The 27,724-nt window shown below is 46.1% G+C and overlaps 3 protein-coding genes across 3 annotated transcripts; 1 reads left to right on the top strand and 2 right to left on the bottom strand.

The window, feature by feature from the left end:
- Nucleotides 1-4,174: 4,174 nt before the first annotated feature.
- FOMMEDRAFT_16708 (uncharacterized protein) lies at nt 4,175-12,623 on the bottom strand. Its single transcript, XM_007262179.1, has 11 exons — nt 12,531-12,623; nt 12,390-12,470; nt 12,137-12,336; nt 11,699-12,079; nt 11,368-11,647; nt 10,880-11,310; nt 10,525-10,823; nt 9,884-10,463; nt 6,418-9,830; nt 4,573-6,347; nt 4,175-4,503 (listed from the first exon to the last, which is right to left on the bottom strand). The coding sequence occupies exons 3-11, from the start codon at nt 12,188-12,190 to the stop codon at nt 4,244-4,246; spliced, it is 7,473 nt and encodes a 2,490-aa protein (XP_007262241.1). The 5' UTR covers nt 12,191-12,336; nt 12,390-12,470; nt 12,531-12,623; the 3' UTR covers nt 4,175-4,243.
- A 175-nt stretch (nt 12,624-12,798) lies between these two features.
- FOMMEDRAFT_144269 (uncharacterized protein) lies at nt 12,799-14,833 on the top strand (the record flags this gene model as incomplete). The annotated part of the gene is made up of 4 exons (XM_007262178.1): nt 12,799-12,867; nt 12,926-13,357; nt 13,417-14,202; nt 14,266-14,833. 4 exons carry the CDS (start codon nt 12,799-12,801, stop codon nt 14,722-14,724), a joined length of 1,746 nt encoding a protein of 581 aa, XP_007262240.1. The 3' UTR covers nt 14,725-14,833.
- Nucleotides 14,834-14,867: 34 nt separating this feature from the next.
- Nucleotides 14,868-27,641, bottom strand: FOMMEDRAFT_116743 (ARM repeat-containing protein). The gene is made up of 37 exons (XM_007262177.1): nt 27,393-27,641; nt 27,132-27,342; nt 26,873-27,092; nt 26,659-26,820; nt 26,424-26,604; nt 25,682-26,371; nt 25,443-25,629; nt 25,013-25,377; nt 24,825-24,946; nt 24,606-24,771; nt 24,184-24,554; nt 24,004-24,124; nt 23,753-23,950; nt 23,477-23,691; nt 23,268-23,421; nt 23,087-23,205; nt 23,001-23,033; nt 21,737-22,933; nt 21,037-21,681; nt 20,722-20,980; nt 20,589-20,665; nt 20,389-20,531; nt 20,099-20,339; nt 19,776-20,050; nt 18,881-19,722; nt 18,752-18,827; nt 17,573-18,700; nt 17,461-17,516; nt 17,339-17,405; nt 16,953-17,272; nt 16,776-16,892; nt 16,649-16,717; nt 16,304-16,592; nt 15,860-16,243; nt 15,606-15,803; nt 15,189-15,547; nt 14,868-15,133 (listed from the first exon to the last, which is right to left on the bottom strand). The coding sequence occupies exons 1-27, from the start codon at nt 27,616-27,618 to the stop codon at nt 18,466-18,468; spliced, it is 7,731 nt and encodes a 2,576-aa protein (XP_007262239.1). The 5' UTR covers nt 27,619-27,641; the 3' UTR covers nt 14,868-15,133; nt 15,189-15,547; nt 15,606-15,803; nt 15,860-16,243; nt 16,304-16,592; nt 16,649-16,717; nt 16,776-16,892; nt 16,953-17,272; nt 17,339-17,405; nt 17,461-17,516; nt 17,573-18,465.
- Between the last annotated feature and the right edge of the window lie 83 nt (nt 27,642-27,724).

Here is a 27,724-nt window from a genome sequence, read left to right as displayed (position 1 = left end):
TACCAATTCTGACAACTACAGTGAATTTGGCTTACTTTCTACAGGTAGCTTACTGTATAGTAGTCTATTCAGATGTCTGTACACAATATAAGTAGTGTACAGGAATAGAGATAGCAGACTTTACTAATTTTAAAATAGGTAATATAGAGTACTTACAAGAGTAGGGTTAACTACAGACACTGTCATTACTACTAAGCTTCTTAATGCCCTCACAGTCAACCAGCCTACTAGGTGTACTACTATTACTATATATACATTCTTAGATTATTTTCCTTCTTAATTATTGTAAATAACAATGAATTGTATAAAATACATTAATATTATTATTTTTTGTTATTTAAATAATAATTAGATACAAAGGAAAATAATACCTATTAAGAGATATACAGCTTTATATAGATAACTATTCTACTACTAGAATATATTAATATTTATATACTACTCTATATTTGATTTTTCAGAACTATACACTTATAATACTATTATTCTACTATTAAACACAGTTATTAAGCAATATATGTTATTATAGTACTATTATACTATAGTCTACTATACTATTAAGTAATATATAATACTATATATTTATACAATTATAATACTATTCATTATAACCTTATACAATATTATATAGTACTATAGTCTTATACAGCTACTGTACTATTAATTATACAGCTATTTGAAATTATATAGTATCATAGTCTTATACAGTTATTTAAGATTATATACAGTTTTAAGTTACTATATAACTATATATAAATATGGGTTTTTTTGGTTTTCCTAATACAGCTCTGATACTGTAGTAATTTATCCAGTGTCAATAGCTATTCAGCAAAAAAAAACCACTTCATATAACACTAAAGTTGAGCAGTGCTCTCAGCTCTGAGGCTGAAGGAACTGTAATGAGACTTCTGTGCTAGCTGTGTGCTTGTTTACTACTTCATCATTCTGCTTCTCAGCCATTCTATTCAATAACTAAATTTCTTTACAATCTTATAATTTCGATCTGCAGCTACATGCTAATATGAGACTAAACATCAACTATCCTGCTATTCACACAGACTACTCTGTAGAAAGTGTAGAAAAGTGTTTAGGATCTTGATATTTCCATTCTCGAAATATCTCCTATTACATGTACCTGCACTGCACTGCTTGACTGATTTCACTTTTTTTGTTTATACTTCTCAGCCGTCGACAAGGGGCGGGTTATTGGTCCGCTTCTTCTCTTGTCCTTCTTGCTGGTGGTGCTGGTGTGTTTCTCAGTAGAGGTCCTGGCTTTCTGTACTTTCTTTTGACCCTTGTCTAGTATGGTTGTGTTGGCCTGCATAGGATGGTTGGGGTTATACTTCTGTAGTGTACCACCAGCAAAATCTACTATGTCATTTTCAGAGAGGTCAAATTCTTCAGATGACTCATCATTGCCTTGGGGTTCAGGATCCGGAGCATCAGTCATGGTAACGTCATTATACCCTTGGTTGGTTGTATTTCTATATTGCTGGGATGTATGACCTTCACACTTGGCACCTGATCCATAATAGTTTGTGTTTGACATGTTATTTAGGGCTGTTAGTTTCTGCTAGCATAATTTCTGTTAGCATTAAATAACCTATGCAAAAATGCCTGAGTAGTGTGTACCTGAGGTATATCTCTTAGATGTGAACTTTGTTGCTCTGGACTGGAGGGGCCAGAGTATAAGAGATAGCACTCTTATATTCCTTGAATAATAGTAGTAGCTGATAAAGAAATGCAAAGATGGTTCCTGGCAAAGTTTATTATCCAGGTAATAAGTGCTACAATGCTCCTCTAGGAAGTATGCAAATTTGAAATCATAGCATGGCCAAGACTAACATCTGTACTAATTAATGCTAACGATTTGTATGCAAAGTTGATAGTAGCCACACTTGCTTGAATGCAGCCAAGTTTGAGCTTGCATCTGTGATAGCTGATATCTCTGTAGAGTCTGTGCAAGCTTTTTCATACATACAATGTAAGACTATTCAGAATTTCAGATGTATTATGCAAAATTGAAGGTGCCACTAGGAGTCAGCCTTGATTTCCATTAATTCCTCCATTGAATGTGAAGGAATTTCTCATGATTACAACAAACGTCCCCACAATCATGAAAATAATATGAATAGTATAATTGAACCATGTTAACTCTCACTCCATCTCCATCCTGTAATTTGTCCATTGTCAAAAGCTATCTGACAATGAATGCATCTTATATAATGTCAAAACCATCTGGTACTCTACCTTATTTTCCTTTCCCTTGACGTACATAACACAGTTAACCTAAAACAACCATCTGCAGATAGCTACTCACAAGTGAGTATACAAAATTGCTCTTTCTAGAGTAACTATTCACATCAAGTAATTTGCCCAATACAACCTTTTTTTTCTTGATGCTAACTTGGTTAAGTTAGCACTATCCATTCGTGTCCATTCGTTTCTAGTCTAATAATTATGATAGAGTAATTACAAACACAAAATAGTTTGCTTTGTGAATATGGCGAAATTATCTTCATACTTTCCTAGTTCTAGTCTTTTCTTCTTCTGTAGATTGTACTAAAACCTTGTTGAATCATCCACATATAGGAATTGAAGATTCCAGCCTAGTGGTACAGTTGTGGTTAAGAGAACAGTAAGTACTTAACCCTTATTTTGAATCACTATTTTGATTCAAGTATGCTCATTAGCAACTTTCTTTTATTTGTAATCAGAAGTGACTAAAGTGTGCAATGCAATGATGCTGGTACCCGTTTGCTAGAACTATAAGTTGCTAATGAGTAGTATAAAAGTATGTAAAGAACAGTGCTTCCTCAGGGGATACAAACAAGCAGTATACTAAAGAAATTGTAGACAGAAGGTAAGAAACGTCTTATGTGTACAGATTACTCTGAGAAATATAACTCAAGCACGTTACCAGACAGAGATGGAACCTGAAGGATTTGAATCACTGTCTGACAGAGAGTACCAAGAAAAAATTTAAAAAAGTGTTAGTACAAGAGCGTGGAAAGCTTATGGATTGTGAGGCTCGGCACTTTTGCAGTGTGCAGGACTCTCAAGTTCACCAACTTGTTTTACAGGTTTACTTCTTTTATTTGGACCAAACATACGGGTTATAACTTACCAAGGCAAGGGTAAAGTCAGCACTGCAAGGCTCCGAGTTACTGGCAGTGTGTAGACTCTGTTTTCTTATTGTTGTTTAGACTCAATAGGAATATATCTCATAGGCGAATCTCAGGGTAGATACGTGTTTGACAAGCAGTGCAAAGTTCCATTGAGAACAGGACAAATATAGGCTATGGACAACAATGACATAACGAGGAATGCTCACTTGCATATAAGATCCTAGAGGCGATATGTGAATAATGTGATCATTTCAATGTTTACCATAGTGAAAATGCTGATGAGTGGGCAAATTGGGTGCATGACACGGTTGTATACATAAAAAGCTGAGAAGACCAAGGAACATTTCGCAAGGTGAAGAGAATAAACGCGAAACAAGCTTATGAGTCTTCTTTACGAATCATTGTGGTGGCCTCTGAGTCCAAGAGAGTGGCTCGAAAGATTGGACGTAGGAACCATAGGTGTAGTGTCTGCCATAGTAGAGCTGCTAATTAATAAGAATATGTTTCTGCTCATGCTATGTTGTGCTTCAACCCAACTTTGCCTCTGGCCCTCTGCTAGATATACAACATCAAGTTTTCACTTTTTAACAGCTTCCAAAGGATTTATCGAGCTAGGCACTAAGGACAAAATACAAAAGTAAAAGAAATATCATATAGGAACTAAAGAGATACAAGACTTGGAGTCAATAATATCAGAATATAAATAGTAGGATTAGTAGCTTAATGTCTGGGTTTGGTACTTGTCTAACTAGAATCTCAGCATGGCTTATACAATTTATCAAGACTCTAGTAACTCTAATATCCTCAACACTCCTATCCTCGGCTCGAGGAAGGGTGTCTTAGGCTTAGTTTTTAATATTATAGCTTTAATATATTCTTATCAGACAGTAACATAGTATTATCGTGCTGGCTTGATAGATGCTCAAAAGGTACAAGAATATCACACAAGGATAAGCAACACGGTCCTTGAGTTTGTAACTAAGTATAATAACGAATTGTTAATGCTGGACTCTGGTTGCCAATTGATATATGCCAACCTTCCATTGGTTTGGACGTGCTCCCGTATGACTTTTTATTGCAGTTACGTTTGCATTCAAGCTTGTACAGTATAGTGTCTAATCAGAACGCCGTCGTTTCAAGCCCCGGATTCTCCTTTCGTCCTTCTCTCTCTTCCGCTTCCCAACGTTTCGCTTCAGCTTTCTCTCAGCTGCGCGCTTTGGATCTACAGTCCGTTGTAGTTTGCGCGCGGTGGCACGCTCCCTCCGCACCGAGACAATACGCGTTCGGATGTTGGCATAAGTCAGTGCGAAGGTGGATGTGCCGACCTTAGATTGTAGGAGAGACTGAAACTCAGCACTTAGATTTTTCAACTCATCTAGAGCCGCACAAGTTGTGCATTAGTGATGATGGTTTTGAAAGTGGGCGTAGATTTAAGTACACGCACCCATCTGAGGATCTCGAATGATATCATCCTCCGCAATACGATAGACAGGTGCAAGAATGTGCGGTAAGTAGCGCTCAAGCCGCGGGCCATCCATGCAAGACACCATTGCGGCAAACCATTGAAAGATAGCCGTCAATTGCCGTGACCAGTTCTTTGCCTGATGCGGCTTGTTCACCCGTGTAATATATGCCGATCGTGCCTGGTATGAGAGTCGCGAGAACAGCCATGGCAGTGGATTGTCACCTGCTAATACTTCCTTTTCTCCATCTTCGGGTTCGGACAGCATCTCCTCGTCCACGTCGTCACCCGTATCCGAGACATTCGCAGCATCATTATCTGACACCATGTTCTTATTCTTTGTTTGATACTCTGGTGCCTGGATTGCATAGAAGCACTTTCCAACGTAGAACAGATTCTTTACTATTTGCAGGCTAAGCGCCTCGTCCAGATTCTCGCTCCTAAGCTGAAGGGAGAACGAGTTCGCTAGTCTTCTCATCCCCATAGCAGAAAGCGGGAAGTCATCTGGCAGATCATTGGACGGTGCACAGACCAGCGTCACGGAAAACAAGCTGCCAAGCAATCGACATGATGCTGTGCGGACCCAAGCGTGCGGATAAAGAAGTAAAGAGGCTATGGATGGCCAGGGAACCTTACTGTGATCCGATATAGTGTCGGGAAAGTGTTGGAAGACTTTTGAAAGAGAAATGAGCGCTTGGTAGGGGATCTGCCAATCATTCTCCGATAGTCCACGTTCTCCTTCATCGCCTTCGACAGACGCTGCCGCCGTTCGGACCTTGGAGTTCACATCGTTTAAAAGAAGACCGAGATAGGGTTTTGCATCGGACTTCAAAGCATCTAGTATCAGACCGTAAACTTGTGAAGAAACGCGAGCCAAGGCCGCATTGTCGCGCTGTGCTGCCCAGGAATGGGTATGCGAAACAATTGTCTTCTTCTGCTCATCACGTAGCCGATCTAAAAGCGTTTTTACTAGATGTGCAGCCATTTCGCGACATTTTGCTGATTCGTCATTCGCGATGACCAAGACTAAGGCGACGAAAAGCATGTCCGCGTATTCCTCGATAATCTCACCGTTGAATTTCGCAATAATCGCGCCAAGCAATTCCATCACGGACTTCCGTCCAGTTTCAAACACATACGAGAGGTTCTTGACGAAGAATGCGAACTGTTGCTTGAGGCGATCCTTTCCTTGCGGATAATCTAGCAAGAACTGTAGGAGCACGCCACGACAAAGTTCCTGAACTTGCGAAGACTGGCTTCTCACCATTATTTCCCCAACACGATTCATGAGATCGTATATATCAGGAACAACGAACTTCCGAGAAACAATCGCACGAAGCAACGCGAAAGCATTTGCTTGTCGATCGACTTCCTCTAAGTCTGGTGTGAGAAGCTCGAGAAGGAACGCCAGGTCTTTCTCCTTCACCTGTGATGACGAGCAGTCACGAATGATGATCGTCAGAGTCTTGAAGGCGGCTTGGACGGCGTCTGCTTCCGTGTTTCCTGTATCTCTGATTATCTGCAGAGTCTGGCGGACGAACATCGGCAATGACTTCTCAACATTCTTTAAAGGGGCCTTGACTATTTGCGCAGTTGCTTTTAGTCCAGATGATATCACGTTCCCATTCTTTGCGTAAAGAGTATTTCCGATGACATTCACCATTGGCTCTAGTCGTGTTATGATGTTTGCATCACTAAAATCGAAGCGACCGCGACGAAATGCAGTGTTGAAGAGGTCAAGACCGAAAGTGACGAATCTAGATAAGAAAAAAAGAAGAAAAAAGTCAGTACTCTAGTGATGAAACTCATGAATTTACGATTACACACCTCCACGAGTTATGGGAATAATGGTCGGCCTCCGGTTCAATTCTCCTCTTCAATTGTACTTCAGCGTTGTTAACCTTCTTCAGCTTCCGCTTTTGCACCTTCACATTTTCCTGGAAGAACCGCGCATTCTGACTAATTAGGGTATAGCAGAACATGAGCAACTCGGACAGTGCGAAGTGCGTGTTTCCATTGAGGCCGACAGACATGCGCCGTAGGACATCGTCAACGACCGACATTGTCTTTGCCGATTCCGTTTCTTGCATGATCGCTTTGATTGGCAGAAGTAAACTGCTCGTCGCAGCCGGCGTGATATGTTTAGCAAGAATCGCGAAGGAGTCCATACCTTTGCTCTTCGAGCCTCGGACTTCTTTCATCTTGGTCTTGAATCCCTCACTCTCAACATCTTTCCCTGACTGACCAAAGACTACCTCTGACGAAACATGGACGACATCCGGAACGCAATTGTCTAGATTCTCGAACTTCGTGGCATTCTCGGGCAGAGTAATATGCACGAGAACCGCATGTGTCACAAACGCCAAGACATGGAGATGAGGGCCTCGTGTTAGAGCTTCACGAAGTTGGCGAATGATCATAGGTAAATATGGTGATCCGAGCATTGCTGCGAGTCGGCAAAGCGTGTCGCGACTAATATCGCGCGTTTCCTGCGACTTGCTCCGGAAGATTTGAGACAGAATAGTGAGCAAGCGCGGGATCTGAACATCACGAGAAGCTTCCGGTAAGTGCAGGGATACCTTCACGATACCGATGGCTAGTGGTATCCTGTTGATATCTTCAAGTTCGTCTCGCTGTTCGAGGTGCTTCAGCAAAGTGGGCAACAACCGGTTATTGACAGCATCATGGATTTTCGTGGAAGCAGACGGTACATTCCTCTGCATCTGCTCAGCGTTATCCTCATCTGCTCCTTCTTCGGTTTCTTCTGTGAACGTATCCTCCATAGAGAAATGGAAGTTATCAAGAATGGAAACCAGTGCGCGGGTGTATGCCCTCTCCGCAGCATTCTTATCTGTAGCCAGCCTGATGTACTGCTGGACAAGAGAGAAATAGGCCGGCCAAACAAGATGTCTCGCGATGCGTCCCAGCGTCGTAATCGCTTCGTTAACGAGATGATGGTCCGCTGTACCAGATCCGGCAATGAAGCTGTTTACAACAGGTACGAAAATCTCTTGCAGTGTACTACTGCGAAAACCAGGCTCATCACAAAAGTCGGCTAAACGACGCAAAGCGCGATTACGACGGTGAACCTGAATATGGAAGATATTATTGAAGAAACTGGCCTCCTCGTCACCCGCAGCGAGAAGTACGCACATTTCTTGCAGTGCATTCACGTTTTCGCACTTCTCGACTGCATATGCAAGGACGGACATCACTTCCGCTCGTACGAGGTCCGACTTTGCACGGAGACAACGTTTTAGTCCGGGAAACAATACACGAACAAAACAGGATTGCATATCCGGATCCTGGGCTGCGGACAACGCATCGAGAAATCGCTTGAACGACAGAGCCGCATTACTCCGGATCGATAACTCCTCTTCATCTTGGATGAACAACAGCATATTATGCAAAAACGGCGTCCACTCCTTCGCGGAAAGCGTCTTCCATCGTTCTTCATTGAGCGCCGCAAACGCAGTCAATTGTCGATCAAAGTCCGGCTCATCTATCCGCTTCACAGAGTACGAGTTGAGAGAAACTAGAAGATCAGCAGTTGGCAAGAGACTTGAATCAACGCTTGAAAGCGTTTTGAACGCGTTCACAAGCGACACCCGCGCCTGCCTTCCTCGCAGAAGTTGGAAAAGATAAGAGAGCGTCTCGTGAGTCTTCCAGAACAAGGGGCCGTTATTCTGCATGAAATCGGGAATTTGTGGTATTAGGTAGCACAAAATGTCGAGCATGTCCACTTTAGACTTTTCCGGTATGCCCTTCCCAGCCCTACGCAGCTGCGGAAGAAAGATCGATAGTAAGGTCGCTGCTTGACTGCCATCAGAAATATACGGCGAAAGCTTCGAGAGAATCGCAATTTCTCGCTGCGCGACAAGACCAACGGATGAGGCTGAACCTCCAGCAGTAGAACGCTGGACTGCCAAAGCGATGTTATTTAACGCGCTCGACATGTATGGCTTCACGACTATTTCCGAAAACGAGTCATCCTCGGATGCGAAAACTAATAGACGTTCGAGTAAATCGAAAATCTTAATTTGCACAGTGGGCTTGACATTCGTTGCCACCAAGCAATCAAAGATCTTTGCAAGTGTTCGTTGATCGTATTTCACAAGATACATTGCTGTATCGGGACGTAAAGACCAAACGAAGAGAAGTTCGAGCAACGCGGATGGTGCTTGTGTATTCTCACGATCCAGCAGGGCGATCCGAGGGGAAATGACTGTGCGGAACAGTTCAGGCATGTACGGCGAGTAATCGAAATCTACGGGAATGCGGAAGAACTCGGTGATGCGCTTCAACCCTAATTGCCTGATGAGCCGAAATTGTCGCGATCGAGTTAACGAGTGTGAAGGTTTATCTATTTCCTTTCCATCGTCGTTCTCTTCTTCGTTTTCTTCTGCAGACCCTTCATCACCCTGAGTCGATCCTTGTAATTCACCTTGAGCATGCGCGGCTAACGTAAGCGCTAACACAATCAAGCGCGTCCATGACTTCACGATACGCGTTCCCAAATTCCGCAACACGTCTGCAAGGAACATCAAAAAGCCAATCTGCTGCTTTTCAGCGGCAGTTAGAGGTGCGACTCTCCCGAGTTTCCATAACCTTTCATTGTCGTCCGAGAGGTCGAAGTTGACTTCCTCTTTAAAAGGCTCGAGCATGAGATCAACAAGTAGTACCAGCTCGTCGTCTGTACAAGCTCCCAGGGTTCCCAAGAGTGCAGAACGCCGGTCGGTACCCTTCCCGCGTCCACCACGCTCACGCATCATGCCATAGAACAAGCGAATAAGAACAGGCACGATCTCCGTACGCTCGTCAGGTGTAAGTTCATGAAGGTCAAGCATGGCAAGTTCATCGCGCCACTTCGTATCATCGAGTAATCTCGTTAGCGTATCAGCCTTGCACGTTAGTGCTGGCGACTTGTACGTCTGAAGGCAGGATAACGCAGCGGACTGGATGGCCCTTTCCGGATGCGAAAGTAGGGAAATGTATACCGAGTGCACGTCATTGGATAAGTAGAAAGCCCTAGGGTTCGCGAATTTCGCTAATAATTTCAGCCAATTCGTAAGCTTGATGCGCGAAGCTTTCTCAGTGACTGATGATGGTGAGACAAACGAAAGGAAGAGAGGAACGAGATCTCGACTGTGTTTCTCTGCCAACGATGGAAATTCGCCCAATGCGACGAGGAGCTGAGCTTCGTACGAGCGGGTGTCAAATCGATCATGAGGCTTTTGCTCCTACATATAGAAGAATGAATACTTTGCACAAAATCATGACCAGAGCTACAGACCTCAATGATCTGGTCCTTGCACACGTCATTCGAAGTCCAATGCCTAAGGGTCACTCGGAACTTGTGCGCGCTAGGGTCGCGCCAACTCCTTTCCTCCTCAACGACTTCGTCTTCCTCTTCAGCACCGTCCGTTATCCATGGCGGAAGAATGGCGCTTTCTGAGGACGCATCGAGGCCTCTCAGCTCCTCAATCGTCATGCTCCATAAAGTATCTGGTGACCTTCCGGAGATACTTGCAAGCACTTGTGCGGCTGGTGCCCACAAAGGACGGAGGCCAACCTTCAGTTGACCAAGGAGCCATGCAATGCATATTCGTGTTATAAGATCGTCATCGAGCACAACCTGGCCCACCCGACCAGTGAGCAAAACACGTTCTCGCACACCCTGTACACTCAAAGGCACAAGTTCTGCTGCTAAACATCGCTTGATGCCATCCGCATTGCTGCTTGAGAATATCCAAGGTAAGCTGAGCAGTTCCAAAGATCTACGCCGGATTATGTGGGAATGCGATTTGAGGTTATTTGTCAGTCGCTCGACGATGCTCTGTTGGTCAGGTATTGGCTCGGATCCTGAATATTGACTACAATATAGTGATGAGCGCAGAGTTAGATGAATCGAAGAAATTCAGCAGTTAACCGTACCATGACTTAGCCAGCTCGGCAATACCCTCCATGACGTATTCTGACCAGTACCATCGCTTTATTGCATCGTATATCAGCCGGATAGCATCAAAAATTTCCGGTAAACTCGACTGCCTGCTCTTCGCAAGCACACGAACGACAAGGCCAAATACAAAAGTATTGTTTGCCCATGAGTCGGGATAGCATGGTTGGTCAGCTTGTCGGCCGACCAAGTCTTCTGCAATATGCGCAATAGGTTGTAGAAGGTCATGCGTGGACAAGATTGGTAAAAGTGGTAGTATCTCGACCAAAATGATTACCTTTATTAAGGTTTTAGTCATCAACAATAGTTCGAGTATTTTAACATTCTACTTACCGACTCCTCCGCGACAACAAACTGCTCAAGACATGCTCGAACCATTACCGTCAAACGGGAACGCCATGAATCGTCTACGGATTTCAACAGGTTGTTTTTAGCGAATTTGGAGAGCACTCGCAGTGTCTCAACATGTGCTGACGATTCCAAATTCGCCAGCAATCCAATAGATGTCTTCAGAAAGGGTGGCAACGCAAATTGGTTGAATCCCTTCCAGCCAGCTTCGAGTAGTGTGCCTGTCAGCGAAACCGCTAGAGTCTCGTCCACGGACCATGCGTGCTCGATTGCTCGACGGCCTGCGCCCATCCAGACGGAGAGGTCTGCCGATGACGCACATAACACAGCCGTAATTATTGAAAGAAATGGAACGCGGAGTGTTTCATCGTACGATATTTTGGTTGTCAAATCTAAAACTGTTGAGAGCTGTTTTGCTGTGGAGAGTTAATGTTGAGCGCATAATCATTAGCATCAGCATGAAAAGAATTTACCAGTCAAACGCGAATCCTGCCTGACAGAGCAAGGTACAGCAAGAACGTTGATAGTTCGCTTAATATCTTTTATTTCTGTCAAAGAACCGAACCGCGCAATTATCGGGTCCACAACCGGAGCAAACTGCTCCGGTTTTGAGCAATGATGAACTAGTGCTGTAAGTATACGTCGAATTAGCTTTGAGTTATCATCCAATTCGCCTTCCGAAACGGTAAGGTGATATTCGAGACACGTTATTATGAGCGGAGGGCCAGACGTATGTATCGTTTGTGCCACGCTCTACATCCAAGGTCAGCAAATCGGTTAGCTTATTAATGAATTTCGCCTTACCTTCGCCGTAAACACAAAAGACCACGCAATGAAATCACCAGAATCATGTGCTGATCCTATCATAAGTCGTACACATCGCTCTCTGTCGTCCTTCTTTAACCGACGAAGCAAAGATGACCACATTTCAGCAACAGCCCTTTGAACTTCGGGATTGCACTTCATAAGCGTTGCCCTCAGTCGACTCCAGGTGGATGATAGAATATCAGTACTTTCTAGATCTGATATCCCAGGAACCAAAACGTGTTTGAACACTGTAGTCAGAGATCCCAGTAGTGCTGATAGTATTTCTGGTTCTAGACGACGAGGTAGTAGCTCGAAAAGACAATCGGTAATTGCCTCATAGTCTGGAGCGATTATTGTTCGAAGGTCCTCGACAAGCTTCTGGAGCAGACTTGGTAGAAGTCAGTACTTGACGAAAAAGCAGAACTGATTACATACTCCAATAAGGCCTTTTTTGCTTCGTCGTCTGACTTTCGGATGCAATCGAGCCATAATTCGGTTACTTCCTTCCATGAGTGTACAAGGAGTGCCAAAGACTGTGACAGGGGTAGAGCGTTTCTCGAGAAGGAAATGAATGAGGGCGATAGGTTAAGTTGCATCCAGTGCGAGAGAGCTCCGTGGAACAGGCATTCCTCGTCCTATGGATTGATTGAGTATGCTCCGGTCTTATAAAGACGTGAGAATGCTTTACCTCCAGTGCCTCATCAGCCTTTGATCGTTCAAGAGCTGAAGGTGCATGAACTTCCTTCAGCTGCTCATTATATGATTGGAACTATCAAAATGTCTGGTCGGCTCTCTGTCTCGTGTGGATCGAACTTCAAAATCCACTAACCTTGAACCGCTTCACCCTATGTCCATCTTCATCGTGAATATCCGCCATCAAGCCTCCAATGGCACAGAGAATGATACTCGCCAGTTAGAGGATGGGGTGGGTAAGTAAGACCAATTGACCCTCGGCAGCAAAATTTTGGGACATGCTTGCACGTGATCGCTGCAAACCAAGAATATATATTAAGTAATCGAAAATATTTACCAATTTGTTGCTACTTTCATCCTCTACTCTACAAAGACATCTCAAACTTTTAATTATTCATAAAAGAATGAGCCTGTCAAACTTACTTACAAGTAAAGCCGTGGATGAAGGGCTGGATGACATATTCAAATCGAGTGTGCGTGCACGAGTCTTGTTCTTAGTCTTAGGAACGGCAAATGCTAATAGACGTTTAGGCAGGACCATCCAGTGCAGCAAGCACTGTGCCTGCAAAGAGTACTAGTGCAGCCAAGAAAAGATCTTTAGATGGCACAACGGAAGACAAAACCGTAAAGACGTCTCAGAAGAAGCCTCGTGTCTCGACCTCATCAGTCACGAAAAACGATGAAAATAAAACACAACACAAGAAACAGAGCAAGGAGGGGAAGCGGGCAGAGGTCAAAGAAGAAACCAATATTAATGAGGTGAATGCAGGGAGTTCAGACGATGACGACGACGACGATGCGCGTTTCTCCATCCCGCAACATGAGTCGTTGAAGAGATCCGAGAAGCGTAAGAAGGAAGGGACGAAGAAAGTGAAATATGTGCCGGAAGGCGAAACGAAGGAATGGCGTGACGCTAGGACTATTTTCATCGGGAATTTACCAGTAGCAGTTGTGAAAAGCAAGGTATTGCCATTTTCACTGGGTTTCTATACGTGTATCTAACGATATATACGCTGCTCTAGCCGCTTACGAAGCAGTTGAAACGACACATCCTCTCCTATATCCCTTCGGCCGAAATAGAATCCATTCGATATCGTTCTATTGCTTTCAGTAATCCTACGGCCACGCTGGAGGAAGAAACCGACGAAAAAGTATCAAGGAAACAGAAGAGGCAACAGAAACGCACTGCAGATTGGCGTGCGCAGAAGGAGGATGCAAACCACGTTTCAAAACAGGAGAAGGAGGAAGAAGAAAATAAGAAGGGAGAAAAGTCCTACATGACGCCCGCGGAAAAGCGGCGCCTGGCTGCGATAAAGGGAGAACTCCACGAGCACAGTGCTGCGACTACAAATGCGTACACCGTTTTCGCATATCCGGTACCTACCGAGTCAGACGAGTATAAGCCACCTGTACCGCGGAAAGAGGTGATGGACCCGTTCGCTGCGGCTCGCGAAGCAGTTAACAAAATCAACGGAACTTTCTTCGCTGAGCATATGCTTAGAGTCGACTTCGTGAAAAAACCCGCTGACGTGCAGACTTCTTCGGAGTCTACTGCTGCAGTTGGAGCATTGACGGATCCCAAGCAAAGCGTCTTCGTAGGTAATCTTGATTTTGCTACCAGCGAAGACGATCTACGCGCCTTTTTCGAGGAGGTTATGTGCGAGGAGCGAGGGCAGCCCAGCTCTGACATGAATGTGGAAGACGGCAAGGCAGATACACTGCAAAAAGCTAAATGGGTTACGCGCGTGCGTGTTGTACGTGATCGGGAGACTCAGCTCGGGAAAGGTTTTGCATATGTCCAGTTTTCTGTATGTCTTCTCTTGCATGCTTACTTCCCGTTTGTGTTTCAAGACATGCTCACCATTAACCAGGACCGCGAGTGTGTGGACGAAGTCCTCGCGCTAGAATCAGATAAACTCAAGTTCGCGAAGCGTACTCTCCGATTACAGCGCTGCAAATCAGGCAGTGCAAAAGCAGCGAAACCCCAGTCATCGCCTTCCACGCCGAAGGTCACTTCTGGTACCACAATCAACCCTCGTTCACGACCATCCGCCATCGACCTTCCCAAGGGTGACCCAACGCTCGGGCAACGAATCGCCAGTTTACCGAAAGAATCTCGTAAACAAGCCAAGGCTGCCGATCCAACTCGCGTTGCTCGGCGACTTGCTAAAAAGAAAGCGCGCATGGCAATGGAGAAAGCCTCCGGAAAAGACAAACGCGTACGAGAAAGGAAAGACAAGAAAGCGAAGGGCACGTTGAATACGGGTCGGAAGGGGAAGAAGAGAGAACGAAGTCAACGGAATTTGGAGAGGAAAAATATAAAGAAATGATGATGGTCGTATTCAGTAGTTTCTTATGGCGGTTTAGCGGTCATAAACTCGTTGCAACGATGTATATTCATTCGGCGATTCACAGTTTTACAAAGCAATAAAAGACAAGAAGCAGAAGACGACTTAATCTGAATCAGACCCGTCACTATTTCACCAAGTCGTCACACGTTCATCCAACGCATATCCAACAACTCACCCCTTGCTGCCTGCAATCTCTCATACTTCCTCTGCAAACTAGCACGACGGGAAGCCACAGCAGGCGACTCTTGCAGCAGATTTTTGCACCTCCCGCGCGCATCGTCCTTAATGATGGTTGTGTATAACGCAGTCTGCAAGTTATCGCTAAGTGCCCGAACAAAGTCGACATCGACAACGAGAGGGACGAGGTCGATGATTCTCTTGCATGACACTGGATATATGAATCCTCAGCTTATACAGATAGCAAAGACAAACATCCGGCATACCCTGGAAATATGCGCTAACCTCGGCCATCAGATCAAGCGCAGGTGCGAAGTCGTCCTCCGGTAAAAGTTTTGCGAGGTCCGATGCCTTAACGTCCTTGATATTCATCCTGTTCAGAGACGAGAGCACCTCGCTGACGTAGTTCGCGCTTCTTCCTGAGTTAAACGTCTGGATGTATGTAACCGGTGCGTTGTTGATGACGTTGTACCTATACATCTTGTAGTACGCAAGGAATTTGCTCTTGAATTCCTTCAAATAACGAGTGTTAAGTGTGAACGGACGCGCTTCGAGCCGCAAAAGCCATTTCAAGCGTTCTTTAGTTTCTTCGTGGTATTTCTGGATTTGGGTGCGAATCTCCATGCTGTAGTTTGAGATAAGTCTTAGAGGAGACATGAGGTAAGTGACATGAATGGACGTACTGCATTATATTCAGGAGACCACCTATTTCGAAGTTCTTGAAGTGCTCCTCTACGAGGTGCTTGTAATGTTCCGAAACTAATCCCAAAACATCTTCAAAATACGACATTATCAATGCACACCAATTTGTGGATGTTCGCGCAATGATCATCTTCGGGACTTCGTAAGGATAATAATCGGGAAGTTCGCGTGTCCGAGAACTACTCAGGATGAATATTTCGATAGCCTCTCGAATTTGTTCGGAGACGTTACTTACCGCTTCAGTAGATCCATGACTTCATCAATATACATGACAAGTCCCGATCCTGAGACCATACAGTCCTCTTCTTCACCATCGAGAAACTCACATGGCGGCACTTGAGGCATATCTGCCGCCGATTCACTGTACTTATAAGGCCGAAACTCAGGCGCGAGGGACAGTATTGATCGCCTGAAATAAGCCTGCTTTGCGTTTATCCCCTGTATCAGTCCGTCGGGTGCAGGGACCCCTTCTGAGTGTCGGGAAACGTCGGCACAAAATGCGTTGATGAGACGCATCATTTCGGCTAACGCGTCTTCAGATGGTGGGACTGGTAAGTATTTAAAATCCTCGTCCGTTTGTTCTAAGAGTTCTTCCACTTTCTCTCGCAAATCCGGAAGCCTAACGCAGTACATAAATGTTACTGGCTCATTGATCAGGAGATTGCAAAGACAAACATACCTCCGAGCAATCAGACTTGATAGGGTCTCACTAAGCCTCTCAACAAGGTTCATTCTACCCAGGCTCTTCTGATACTTAGCTGGGAGCAGATTCCAGGGATTCGTTGTCTGGAACCATTTTGTCTCTGCTGCATGAGCTTCCTCCCATGTAAGTCCGGTTTTGAGCTGAATTGCATCTGGCTGTTTAACGCAGAACCATCCCAACTCGAGCTGTTCTTCTTCGTCCTTAATAAACCGGACCCAAGGCTCTTCGTCACCTTCCGCGATTCGATCAGGCTTGGTGAGCACACCTAGGCTTTGAGTCAGCCAATTGGAGGCATGTTCAACATAAAATAGTTTTCAGTACCGATTGTCCTTGAACCATGGCGATCATATTTCTTCACGAACTGATAAGCCGCTTGAGTCACGAAATCGGCTGAAGATTGTGACGATTCAACATAATAGACGATTCCTACATGAACTACAAAGCTTACCTTCACAAGCCACAACAAGCAGGATGAGCGTACTCGGCTTCTCGACGTAGGACCTGACCAGGTCTTCAATAAGAGGTATATCTGCCTCCTTTCCTTGTCGGGCACTTGAAATCATTCCTACAAAGCAGTATGGTGTTGGTTAATTAAGATTAGGCAATGACATGTAAGTGATAATACCTGGGAGATCAACAAATGACAAGTCTGCTGTATTAGGACTCTGTATTTGAATCGAAATATAGTTTTTTGAGAAAGTCAAGTCTGTGGGACCTGACACGTTTCCTTGCAAGAAGTCCCTCGGGTTGACTGACGGGCTGAGAACAGCACGCTGAGCTCGTCTTACACGGTCTTCAACATCAGCTGACTTGAAGATTGGTTCGCCAAAGGGAATAGTTTGAGCAGCACCAAGAAGTGAACCGTTCTCATCATATATGAAGTGCAACGACACGTTGCACCGCCAGATACCGGTGCAGTGGTTCATTCTCAGCTCAATTGGACACCTGGGCACAAATAATTTTGCAGAAGTAAGCAACCCGGACCATAAAACGAAGTTCGGAATGTTTTACCTTGTACAAGTACCACTTGCCCTCGGAAGTTTGATTCCGGAGATAGCTTCAATCAATGAGGATTTTCCTGGACAGCGAGTAAACATTCTGTAAGGAAATATGGTAAACTGCCGAGTACGCACCGACATTCTGTGGACCGACTGCCACAATTTGCGGGAGATCCAGTTCGTATTGCACACTTTACAGCAGTCAATAATCAGCTCTGACGGAATGATCAAGCGATAAACCACTGACCCAAGTGAGCGTAGGCGATCTACGAGTTGCATCAACGGTGGTTGTCGCCGAGCGATATATTCGGCTGACAGGCCGACACCAGTTGTGTTCGGTAGCCGTGCTGGAGGGCCATCACTTGCGTCACTGTCGGAAAGACTCGTCACTGTAGCTTCCGACAGAGAGTCAGAGTCTGAACACGGCGTGACGCCTCGTACAGAATCCGAGACGCTGGAAGAATGTACATCGTCTGCTAGAGTAATAAATGGGAACATTCTAAGCGGTAAAAGATACCAATCTTGAAGCGGGGGATTGGTGAGCCTTCGTTACCTCGAAGACATTTTATAAGGACCGCACGAGATAAGGGCACATTGAGCGTCCCAGGACAGTATCGCTGCACGTCCAGGTGCATTGAAAACAGTTAGCTGAAAGGAGGTACTCAATTACCGAAGGTATGGCAGGTAGACCAGTACAAGGCTACTAATGATCGCGTGTATATTTCGTTCCGTAACATAGAGCTGCGTAGAACAAGTAGGTAAGATGGAGGGCGGCTTTCTCTCAGTACGGTTAGGGGCCATGAGGTTATCCTGTTAGACCCATAAATGTCGCGCAGCCGTGGTAGGGGGACCTTCAAGCGGCATGCTGCGGAAAGGCTAGGACTACCAATGCCAGCATTATCAAGCTAGGATGAGGGCTGCAACGTGGAAGTAAGGGGTTACTCGGCATTCGACGACAGCCAGAGCGCCAGCCTGTAACAGGCTCCCATTGACTTTTCTCCCAACGGAACACTTAATTTTTTATTTGCAGAGACGGATGTTCAGATGAAAGCGTAAGTATGATATTTTGCTTACAGTACAGATTATATCATTTGGACGTGTGCATCCGCGATTCATTAGGAAAACCGTCTATTACAACAATTAAGCGCTCCCGAGGAGCTCCTTTGCTTCACGTGCTGGTCTTGAAATTACTGGACGATCCGCAGCGATACTCTCTTGAACTTTCCGGGCTACACTTGAGGAGACATCAAGCCGCTCGAAGAGGTTAGGAGTACCATCATCATCGGCAGAGCTATCTTCCTCGTCCTTTGACAGAACGGCTAGGATTGAATGCGACGAGAGTGCCGAAGGAGGGGTACCTGCAAGAAGGTGCTCCCTGAAAAGATCATTAGCGCCTAGGAAGTAATGAAAGAACTCATCGACGTACTTGACTATAGGACGAAGAAGTTCAGCGAAGAGACCAAGAGCGGTGAAAAGTGATGCCACTGCCTTCACGTATTGTTCTGAATGAGTTCTACATTAGTCTTGACAATATGTGGCAAAGGATCTAGAATACCGTCATGCGATTCTTTGTACGTCTCCTCAACTATTTCGATGCAGGCGTCTCTTGCTTTCTCCCCTACATTCTGACCTGCGCTCCTAATTACACGACTCAGTGCCTTGATTTGACTGGCTGCGATAGCTTCCTCGGAAGTCTTTGCTCCCGTAATGAGTTCGGTAACCACGGGGTCTACCCTTGGTTGAGACTTCATTAATTCACCGAGGGCAGTTGCAGCTCTGTTCCGAACAGCGAGGCTACTTGGATCGGCTGCGGCCTTGACGAACGTACGCTGCAATTGGGGGAAGAAAGGCCTCACGAAACTGGGGATGCGAGCAAGCATCGTTGTGAGCGCACTTATGATTGCAGATTTCACGCCTGGGGGATAGCTTGTAGATTGTGCAGCAACACGGATAAGAGGCCCAGTGAATGGTACAACAAACGGCTTAATTGCATTTTCCTCAGTTCGGAGAACCAGATCCCCAATAGCATAGGCAGCATTCTCGCGCTGTTCGTTGCTGCCCGTCGTTAAACCTGCAATGATTATAGGTACCATGGGTGACACGCCTTTGTCAAGACTGAATCCGGGCACGGATCGACCAGGTGCTCCAGTTGACTCGATGGATCGACGCAAAGTGACGACCAGAGGCTCCAATTCATCCTTCGGTACTGATTTAACGAAAGTATCAAGAGCTCGCCAGGCCTCGGTGTGAACTATCACCTCGTGATCGTCTAACAGCTTGACAAGCTGTCGAATCCAGTCAACCCGATAAAGCGAGTCATCCAACCCGCTTTCTTCGCAGAAGATGGCAAATAACTTGCAAGAGCTAGCCCGTCGAACTGGCCCGCCATTCTGAACCCTGAATATACGTTCAGCCAAGCAGTTTATATGGGTCAGACCGTACTGACATACCAATCTAACAGGAGTAGCATTAAAATATTTAGACCCTCTGCATCAGCTACAGAGCTTAGCAGGGCCTTGATGGCTTCATCGACAGCCTCCTGTAACTCGTCGTCGTTGTCGTCCTCAAAACAGCTCACCAATGCGCCTAGCACTTGAGTCAATCGTCTACTAAGCGCACTACCAGCTACCGTGACTAAAGACGCCAAAGCTCGCGCATTGAATGCGGTCATGGGAGATGCAATTAAGGTAGGAATGAGGATAGGGAAGACGGTATTGGCTCGGACCTGAAATGATCGTCAGGGCACAGGTCTTCTGCAGAAGTGTATACGCACATTCATGACCTCCTTAAGAGCTTGAAGTGCAGTCCCAGAGCTGTGTCCAGGCTGGCGCAGAGCTTGAAGAAGTGTCGGAATCGTCTGGTCAATAGCTTTTGTGCCAAGGTGTTCTTGTAGACTATCAAAGGCCTGGGCAGCGGCACTGCGGACGTTTGCTTCGTCATCCACGAGACGAGCGCGGACGATGGCGACGATATCGTCTTCATGACCACCCCTCTGAGTATCCGTTGCATTTGCCCTATCGACATATCAGCACCTATGGCTACGTGCACAACGAGGGGACGCACATAATATCGCACAAAGCAAGACAGGCTCCTTCTCTAGTGCGACTGTCCGAAGAAGTAGATTTAGCCCGAAGGATCGAAAGGATTTCACCCAGCATCCTTTCTCCAGATTTCCTACAAACTTCGCCAATGGTACGAGATGCCGTCTGCAAATGCATGCATTAGTACTTCTTTCGTAAGGTGTTACTGAATGACGATCCAACCTCTTGAGATTCGCCGCTCTCATTATCAACGAGAAGGTTTATGAGCTGTTTGACAAGCTCCGGTAGCAACTCTCGGACTGTATGAAAGTCATTTGACTACGATTCGAAGCGAGACATGATGCCATTGACATACCTGTTCTAGGCGTATTGTGTACCAATACCTTCCAAATGTGAATAGCAGACTGTCTGACCGTGCTGACGGCATCCTGACGAACAATATACAAAGCTGTAAGAACGCGATCCCGCCTTTCTTTACCAAGCACGTCTCCAAGTGCCTTGCGAGATGTATCCGCTGCATTCATTTCGACTTCTACTTCTTCTTCAATTTCTGCCTTGCCACTAATACCAGCAACTTTGAACAGCAGTTCACCGACTAAAGTAATCGAAGAGTGCTAGAAATGGAATGATGAGCGTATAAGCCATTGGTCGGGTCATGGACAAGACGTACCCTAATACGCCAGCTCGAGTCGAACATTCCTCGTTCAAGCTCAGGTAGTAGGAGATCGATAGCTCTATTAGAATAATTTGTGATGATCATACGACCTGCCCGCATTGCTGCTTCTCGCACGTATTCTTCCGTATCTGAAAGGCCTGATAGAATCGGACCGACAATCTTTGTTAGATGTGGCTGGAACCTTGCACCAAAAGTAGCTGGTAAATAGACAAGTAGAGACATGAAACCTTCCCGAACAGTACTCCTCGGGGACTGCGCGTTGGATACGATATCTGGGAGCAGCGCCTCCATCCGCTCCATACCGAGCCCTGCCAAAACCTCACTCAGACCTTGTGCCGCCCCCTGCCTATCAACGCCAGACGCGTCCGTTTTGAGTGTGCGTAGCAAGTTAGGAACCATGTCCGGAAACTGTTCTTCGCCGAGCCGCTCGATAAGAGTTCCGAGGGCTTTTGCAGCGGTCGCACGCGCTTCTGGAACAGGGTCAACGAGTACCACATGAACAAGGGGAAGGAGCCTTGTAAGATAAGGGGTGAAATCTTGTGAGTCGGTTAATGAAGCAAGATTGCCAACAATCTGTGTTGCTTTCCGTTTCGTGTCAGCGCCACGTTCTTTGAGACCCCTTTCAATGACGGGCATCACCTGAAAGAAACTCTGTTCAATACAACCAGGACGATCGGTTAGTGAGACAACATACCAGAGCTAGCGAAGGAGAGTCGATGTAGTGCACGAATGACTTCTTCAACAGAGAAGTCATTGCTCCAGGAGTCTTGGCCGGATCGACCAGTGCTTTCAGCAGGACAGGGACCAACGACTGTATCTCCGGATTGCTGATAACTTCACCAAACTGTTTCAGACTCTTATTCGCTGCCGTCCGAACTTGGGCATGCGAGTCTGTTAAGACCCCCGTAAGTCGAGGAATCACTGTTGGTAGCGAAATCGACAATTGCCGAGGAGCGCAGAAGGCCATAGTCCCGAGAAGTTCGATGGATCCCTTCTTCGTTCTCCATTGTTTCTCGTCCAAGCTAGATAAGAGAGAAGGAAGGATGCATTTGACGCCATAGCCTGACAGGTTGGCCATGACGACCTTAGCGGCATCCTCTGTTGCTTCTCGAACGTCTGGCACCGCATCTCCGAAGGAAGCGAGAAGAGAAGGGAGAAGCTCAATTATATATGGTTCAAAGCTCCTTCCAAGAGTCGCAGACAGAGTTTCCAGAGCGAACATAGCACCTTGTCGCGGTTCATATCGCTTCTTCTCGTCCAGTGCAGCACGTAGGCATTCGACAATATCGAGCTGGCTTATCCCTGAAATACCAACGCCTTTAATAACACCAGCAAGTCCATAGGCTGCGCCCTTTCGTTCTCCATATTTTGGTGCATTGAAAAGCTCCTGCAAGAGGCCCTCGACTAATTTCGGCACGTTGGTCTTGTTATGTGTGACAAGTGGAGCCAAGCACTCGGATACGGCGGTTTGGACTTGCTCTGAGGGTGTCTTTAGGGCGTCGATAAGCCTGGAAATGACTACTGGGACTCTCGCATCGTCTGCATTTAGATGACGAGCAGTTCGACCCAATAGGATAACGGTAGCTTCCTTCACATAATCGGCAGTTCCCGTTGGCGACGTGGGAGAAGCCAAGTGCTTCTCGAACATACTGATGAGCGGTTGGAGCCTCTCAGAACCACGAAGGTCTATAACCTTGCAAGCTGCCCTTAACATTCCTGAGCGTACTTCCGACTTCGAGTCGCCGAGCACTTCCTCCTCGATCAGAAACTGGAAGAATGGCTCGAGGATCTCGTCCTGGAACAATGGAGCTAAAGCCTCAAACGACTGAGCAACAGCGAGACGCGCTGGCCATGGATCAGTCGCTTCTAGCGAACGTGTTATAGGAATACCCTATGTAAGCGACTGTCAGGATCATATTGAAAAGAAGAAACTTGTTTCATATCTCTACAGCACTTACATACTCGTCGAACTCCGGGCCACTGATCTTTTTCTACCTCGACATGAGTATTTCGCAGCTGGGGGCGGAGAGATTCGTATACACACCTTTTCGCGATAGAGGTCCTGTAGAGAGCGAATTATAATCGACGCCTGCTGAGGCCACTGAGCCGTAGCTCCCGTAAAGGAATTTGCACAGCTCGCGCGAACACACGCAAACTCATGGACTATATAGCCATGTGTAGATCAATAAACTGATACCTTTACATAAACGCATTCGTTTACATACCAAGGAAAGGTCGTAAGTCTGTGAAGTACGAATCAGGTATGTCAAAGCCGTTGTCCTCCCAAATGTGTCGAGCCAACCGGGCATTCTGCTGATCATTATCGTGACAAGCGATCCATAGCTCCGGGCTCCAATCAAGTTCAGTCAAATCCAAAACCTAATCATAGTCAATGACCTTATTAACGAAGATAAAACAAGCTCAGTAATAGTACCTGTAGGCATTGAAGAGCTGAGTTCCTGACATAAACCTCTTCTGCCAGGGTACTGCTAATTAAGATATTGTTTTCTTCCGGTGTCGAGTTGATGCGAATGGCTTCCCCAATACCAATTAAGACCGAGGACGCGTCCTTTCCAAGAGAAGGGTGTCTCTTGATGATGCGCAGTAAATTCGTCAGTGACTGGGATCTCGGGAATTTTTGATCAGAAACTAGGAGAATAGCATGTTGAGCACCAATGCCAAGAGTCAAATTCAAGGGATGTGAACATACACGCTGTCGTGTGGAAGCTCATGATGTTTATAACAAGCGCGACACGCTCGAGGGGCTCGTCTTCCTCAGTGCTTCCAATGACATCACCATTCTCAACGACACATGATAGTAATGGCGAAACGTAGGAGAAAGTTGGACCGTCGAAAGCGCTCTGCTCAGATAACGTACGTAGCCTGTAAAGGACTCGCAATACCAATGCTAAAATGAAGTTAGCATCGCACGACCACTACCCTCAACGAACGAATACTAACCATTCAATGGTTCTGCCCGAACTTCCTCAGACACTACCATAGCGTTAAGACATCGCAAAGTAGCAATGCAAATCCAATCACTAAGCGAGTCTAATCTAGCAGCACAGTACTGACCGAGGCCCTAGAATAATCGTAGCGATATCAGAAGTGTTTCTTCACATGGACTAGAGAATCTCTCACTAGATATCCATCCAGGACTTGCGATCCGAGAAGTAATGCACCTCGCTTCACAACACCGGAAAGGAAAAGATCAACAAGCTCCGCGAAGTAATTTCCCAACTCCTCGATACTCGCTTTGATGGTGCTGTGCAAAAGTGCAAGCCCTCGCTCTGCTTTCTTGAACACTCCGTCAACGCGTTTTCTTGTCTCGGACTCAAGGCGTAGCTGCGCAGCGACCAGCTCCTGGTCTTGTTTCGATAAAGCCTTCGAGCCAGCTGCTGGCTTCGCAGCTTTCTTCGAGGCAAGAGAAGCCCGCAGCTCCGCTTCCCATTTCTCAATGTCAGCATTCTTGCCCTTCCTGCTGGCAGCATCATTTCCCTTCGAAGCGAGGACTAAATGCTAGATGTAAGCCTGAGCCGCATAGACATAGAACACTTACTTACCGTCGACATACAGTGTGCCTTCCGGCGTTCTCCACACTTCTACATCTTCGTCTGACACAGTTGAGAAGTTGGCGGGATTCAGATCTTCCTTTATCTGGGCGACGAGTGTCGGAACGACCACTTCGGGCGCGACAAATGCAATAGTCGTTACTGCATTTCGCACCGCCTGTGAACTTTATAAATATCCACGACCGGCGCATGCACACATGAATATTTTACCTTACTAGGCTCTTGACCGACGACGAGCGACACGAGATGATCCTTCTCATTCTCGATTAGTTGATGAGGATCGATCTTGTCTTTCTGACATAGCCCAATCCACAACTGTCCAGATGAGCTAGCTTGAAAAGCAGAGTCAGTGTCATTTACAATCCTGGTCACGCAACGTCAAAATATCAGATGCTTACAAATTTCAAGTCGATGAGCAACTGGTAATAGATCCGCAAGAAGACGCCCTTTCTCTGAAACCTCTATCTCATCAGAGAAGGCAGCACATGCTGTCAGTACTGGGACGAGCTTTCTGACCAGACTATCCTTCTGGTGTGGTACGGTATGATACATTTGTGTCACTTCGTCATCTGATACCGATATCTTAGTTTTGCCCTTCTCTGGTACGTGGTCAAGACGGTCGTAAATTGCTACGCGGAGCATTTCATTGACAAGTTGAGGCATTTGAGCATTATCTGCTTCTAGAGTCGAAACCGACGCTCTGCGGACTTCAAGATGTTCGCTCTCTGCTGCTACATGAAGGAAAGCTTGACCAAATTGCCGACTAGGGTATCGACATGCAAGGTTAACAAGCACGAACATTTTAGCAATAAAATAGGAGTTACTGACCGAAGACTTTCATTCTTCTTCAATTCAGCCTTAAGAGCGCTGAGAGCTGCATTCAGAGCACGAAGTAGCCAAACTTCGTCCTCCGCTGAAGTTAGCTTTTGGTAGACCTTGTCCCATAATAAGAACGACGGTTTCGTACTAGTTCCCGTTACCGTTTGAGCCGTCATGGTACGTGCCACCATAGGCCCTAAGTACGAATTTAGATACGCGTTTAAACGATATACGGAAAAGCAAGGTACCAAATTCAGCATATTTTGCGACGGGACCCAACAAACTTGCAATTGCGACGTATCCATCCAACGGTCCAGCAGGTGGTGAAAGCGGATTCGCTGTGACAGCTTTGAGATTTCCTTCAAATGCAGGTAGTACTGCTTGTACGAATCGTCTCAGAGCGTCTGTCTGAACGCTCGCCTCATCGCATGCCCTGAGAGTTTCACCCACAAGGGAACAAACAGAACGACGTAGTGCTGGCTTAGCACCTTGCATTTCCTTCACGATAGTCGCCATAAAGGACGGAGGCAAGGTCATCTCTTGCTGCAAAATAAATACGAGGTGCGAAACACTCGCTTTCGCAAGCGCCGAGGTCGCAACCTCGCTAGTCTCTTTCACCAAGAGCGGGGGCACATTCTCCGCAATCGATCCGGAAATGATAGTTGATGGGTTTATCGAGGGAAGCATTGAGTAAAGTGCGATGCGATGATCTGGCCCTGTGGATTTCCCGCTCTTGACCGGGTTCATAATCTCGTTGATAGCATGTTCCTCGTTATTAACATCCCTGTTGCGTTCAAGAAGGACTTGGAAGAGTAAGACTGCATTCACGCGCGTCGAAGGGTTGCTCGATTTGACAGAGTTCATGATAATCGTCGTTATTCGTCCGAAGAGGTCACTTTCTAACCTGTGCGGATAGACTCGGAAAAACTCGACCATAACTACGTACACGTCGTCAGCCAAAGAATTTCTGCAAGAAATGAATAAACGTACCCGGTAATGCAACTTCCGGTGAGCGTAGCGAAGATTTTTCCATCACTGGAAGTATTGTGGTCTTGAAATCTTCTTCAGAAACAGAAGCTTGTATGAAGCCGTCTAATGCTGAGGAAACGTGCTTTGCGACGGGCACTTTTGACATCAATACGGACGACGTATAGATCTGAATAATCTGTTTCTGAAGAATAGTTCAACAACTGTCCTCCGAGACGAAGGCAACACATCTACTCACTTGTGTCTCAGGAGCCAATTTTTTGAGCTCATCCGGTACGCGTTTTAAATGGTATTTCACATCACATGCGAGGCCAATTAGCGATACCAGGTAGATATTCGTCGGACTCTCTTTGAGAAGTGCAAGGGCGGTTGAGATAACTGCAGAAACTTTCTCAGGTGACTAAGTTGACGGTCAGTCAAGGACACAGATAAGAGATGGTGTGTATGCTCACGGATCGGAATGCACGGCGTGTGCAGACAACAGCGTTTTTGCGAAGCGTCGGTTTGGCTGGCGAGCTTTCATCCAGCAAAGAGTTCAAGAGCAAGGCTATAGCTTCTATAAGTGACTTCTGCTCTTTCGAGTCTGTCGTTCTGGAGCTTGATTTTGCTGTTACTGTATAAATACAACAGCACCATTTTATGAGAACAAAGCAGTTTCCCGCAGCAGCCGACCTGTTTCAAATTGTCAGATAATGATATTCTGTGCGATACACGCATATCACTCGCCGTGAGGCTCCTTTCTCAGATATCCCTCCCGCCTCTGATCGAACCCATTCGACAACCTGGTCCAAAATTCCACACTCTGGCTTAACGAGCTCTTTAATTACTTGTTCAACGGAGTCTCGCGATGGTTGGTCAATGTATCGCGGATACGTCAATATAAGCAACCGGAAGATGGCTAATGCTTCACCCTTCGATATCTCTAAGGCGCAGTTAATTACCGACATGTCAAACAGTCATAGTAGAACAAACCGGAACTCTTCGTTAACGGCAGTACCTGGTCTTTGAGAAATGTAGTTCGTTCAGTCGTCTTGCTACTTAGGATCCGCCTTTGTGCGTGTTGCAGGAACCCTGACCAATCGTCCCGGGCACGATCCAAACTGAAGACAGCTCCCTCTGTGCCACCATCCTCATCGTCCTCATCGAGTCGACTCGTTGTAGAGGATGCAATCCAGCTTTCGATTTCAGGAGCACCCATGCTTCACGAACACAACCTGGCCACGGATTGAAGGTCCCAACGACCAAAATTTTCAAGGTTCCCTCGCGCCGTATTGAGTCACCCAATCTCCGTGACGGCTGCGCTT

Source organism: Fomitiporia mediterranea (genome assembly GCF_000271605.1).
Source record: "Fomitiporia mediterranea MF3/22 unplaced genomic scaffold FOMMEscaffold_1, whole genome shotgun sequence".
NCBI classification, from domain to species: Eukaryota; Fungi; Basidiomycota; class Agaricomycetes; order Hymenochaetales; family Hymenochaetaceae; genus Fomitiporia; species Fomitiporia mediterranea.
Note: the sequence above shows the minus strand (reverse complement) of the source record. Positions and strands in the feature narration are given on the sequence as shown.

What these genes read in the sequence shown, in the direction of transcription:
- FOMMEDRAFT_16708 (XM_007262179.1), bottom strand. Translation starts at nt 12,190, where the DNA reads ATGGCTCGATTGCATCCGAAAGTCAGACGACGAAGCAAAAAAGGCCTT. An exon ending in CTTTTGTGTTTACGGCGAAG is followed by an intron (nt 11,648 to 11,698) that starts GTAAGGCGAAAT and finishes CCTTGGATGTAG; the next exon opens with AGCGTGGCACAAACGATACA. An exon ending in TTGTTGTCGCGGAGGAGTCG is followed by an intron (nt 10,824 to 10,879) that starts GTAAGTAGAATG and finishes ACCTTAATAAAG; the next exon opens with GTAATCATTTTGGTCGAGAT.
- FOMMEDRAFT_116743 (XM_007262177.1), bottom strand. Translation starts at nt 27,618, where the DNA reads ATGGGTGCTCCTGAAATCGAAAGCTGGATTGCATCCTCTACAACGAGT. An exon ending in ACTCTCCTTCGCTAGCTCTG is followed by an intron (nt 21,682 to 21,736) that starts GTATGTTGTCTC and finishes AGTTTCTTTCAG; the next exon opens with GTGATGCCCGTCATTGAAAG. An exon ending in CTTCTTCGTCCTATAGTCAA is followed by an intron (nt 18,701 to 18,751) that starts GTACGTCGATGA and finishes TGATCTTTTCAG; the next exon opens with GGAGCACCTTCTTGCAGGTA.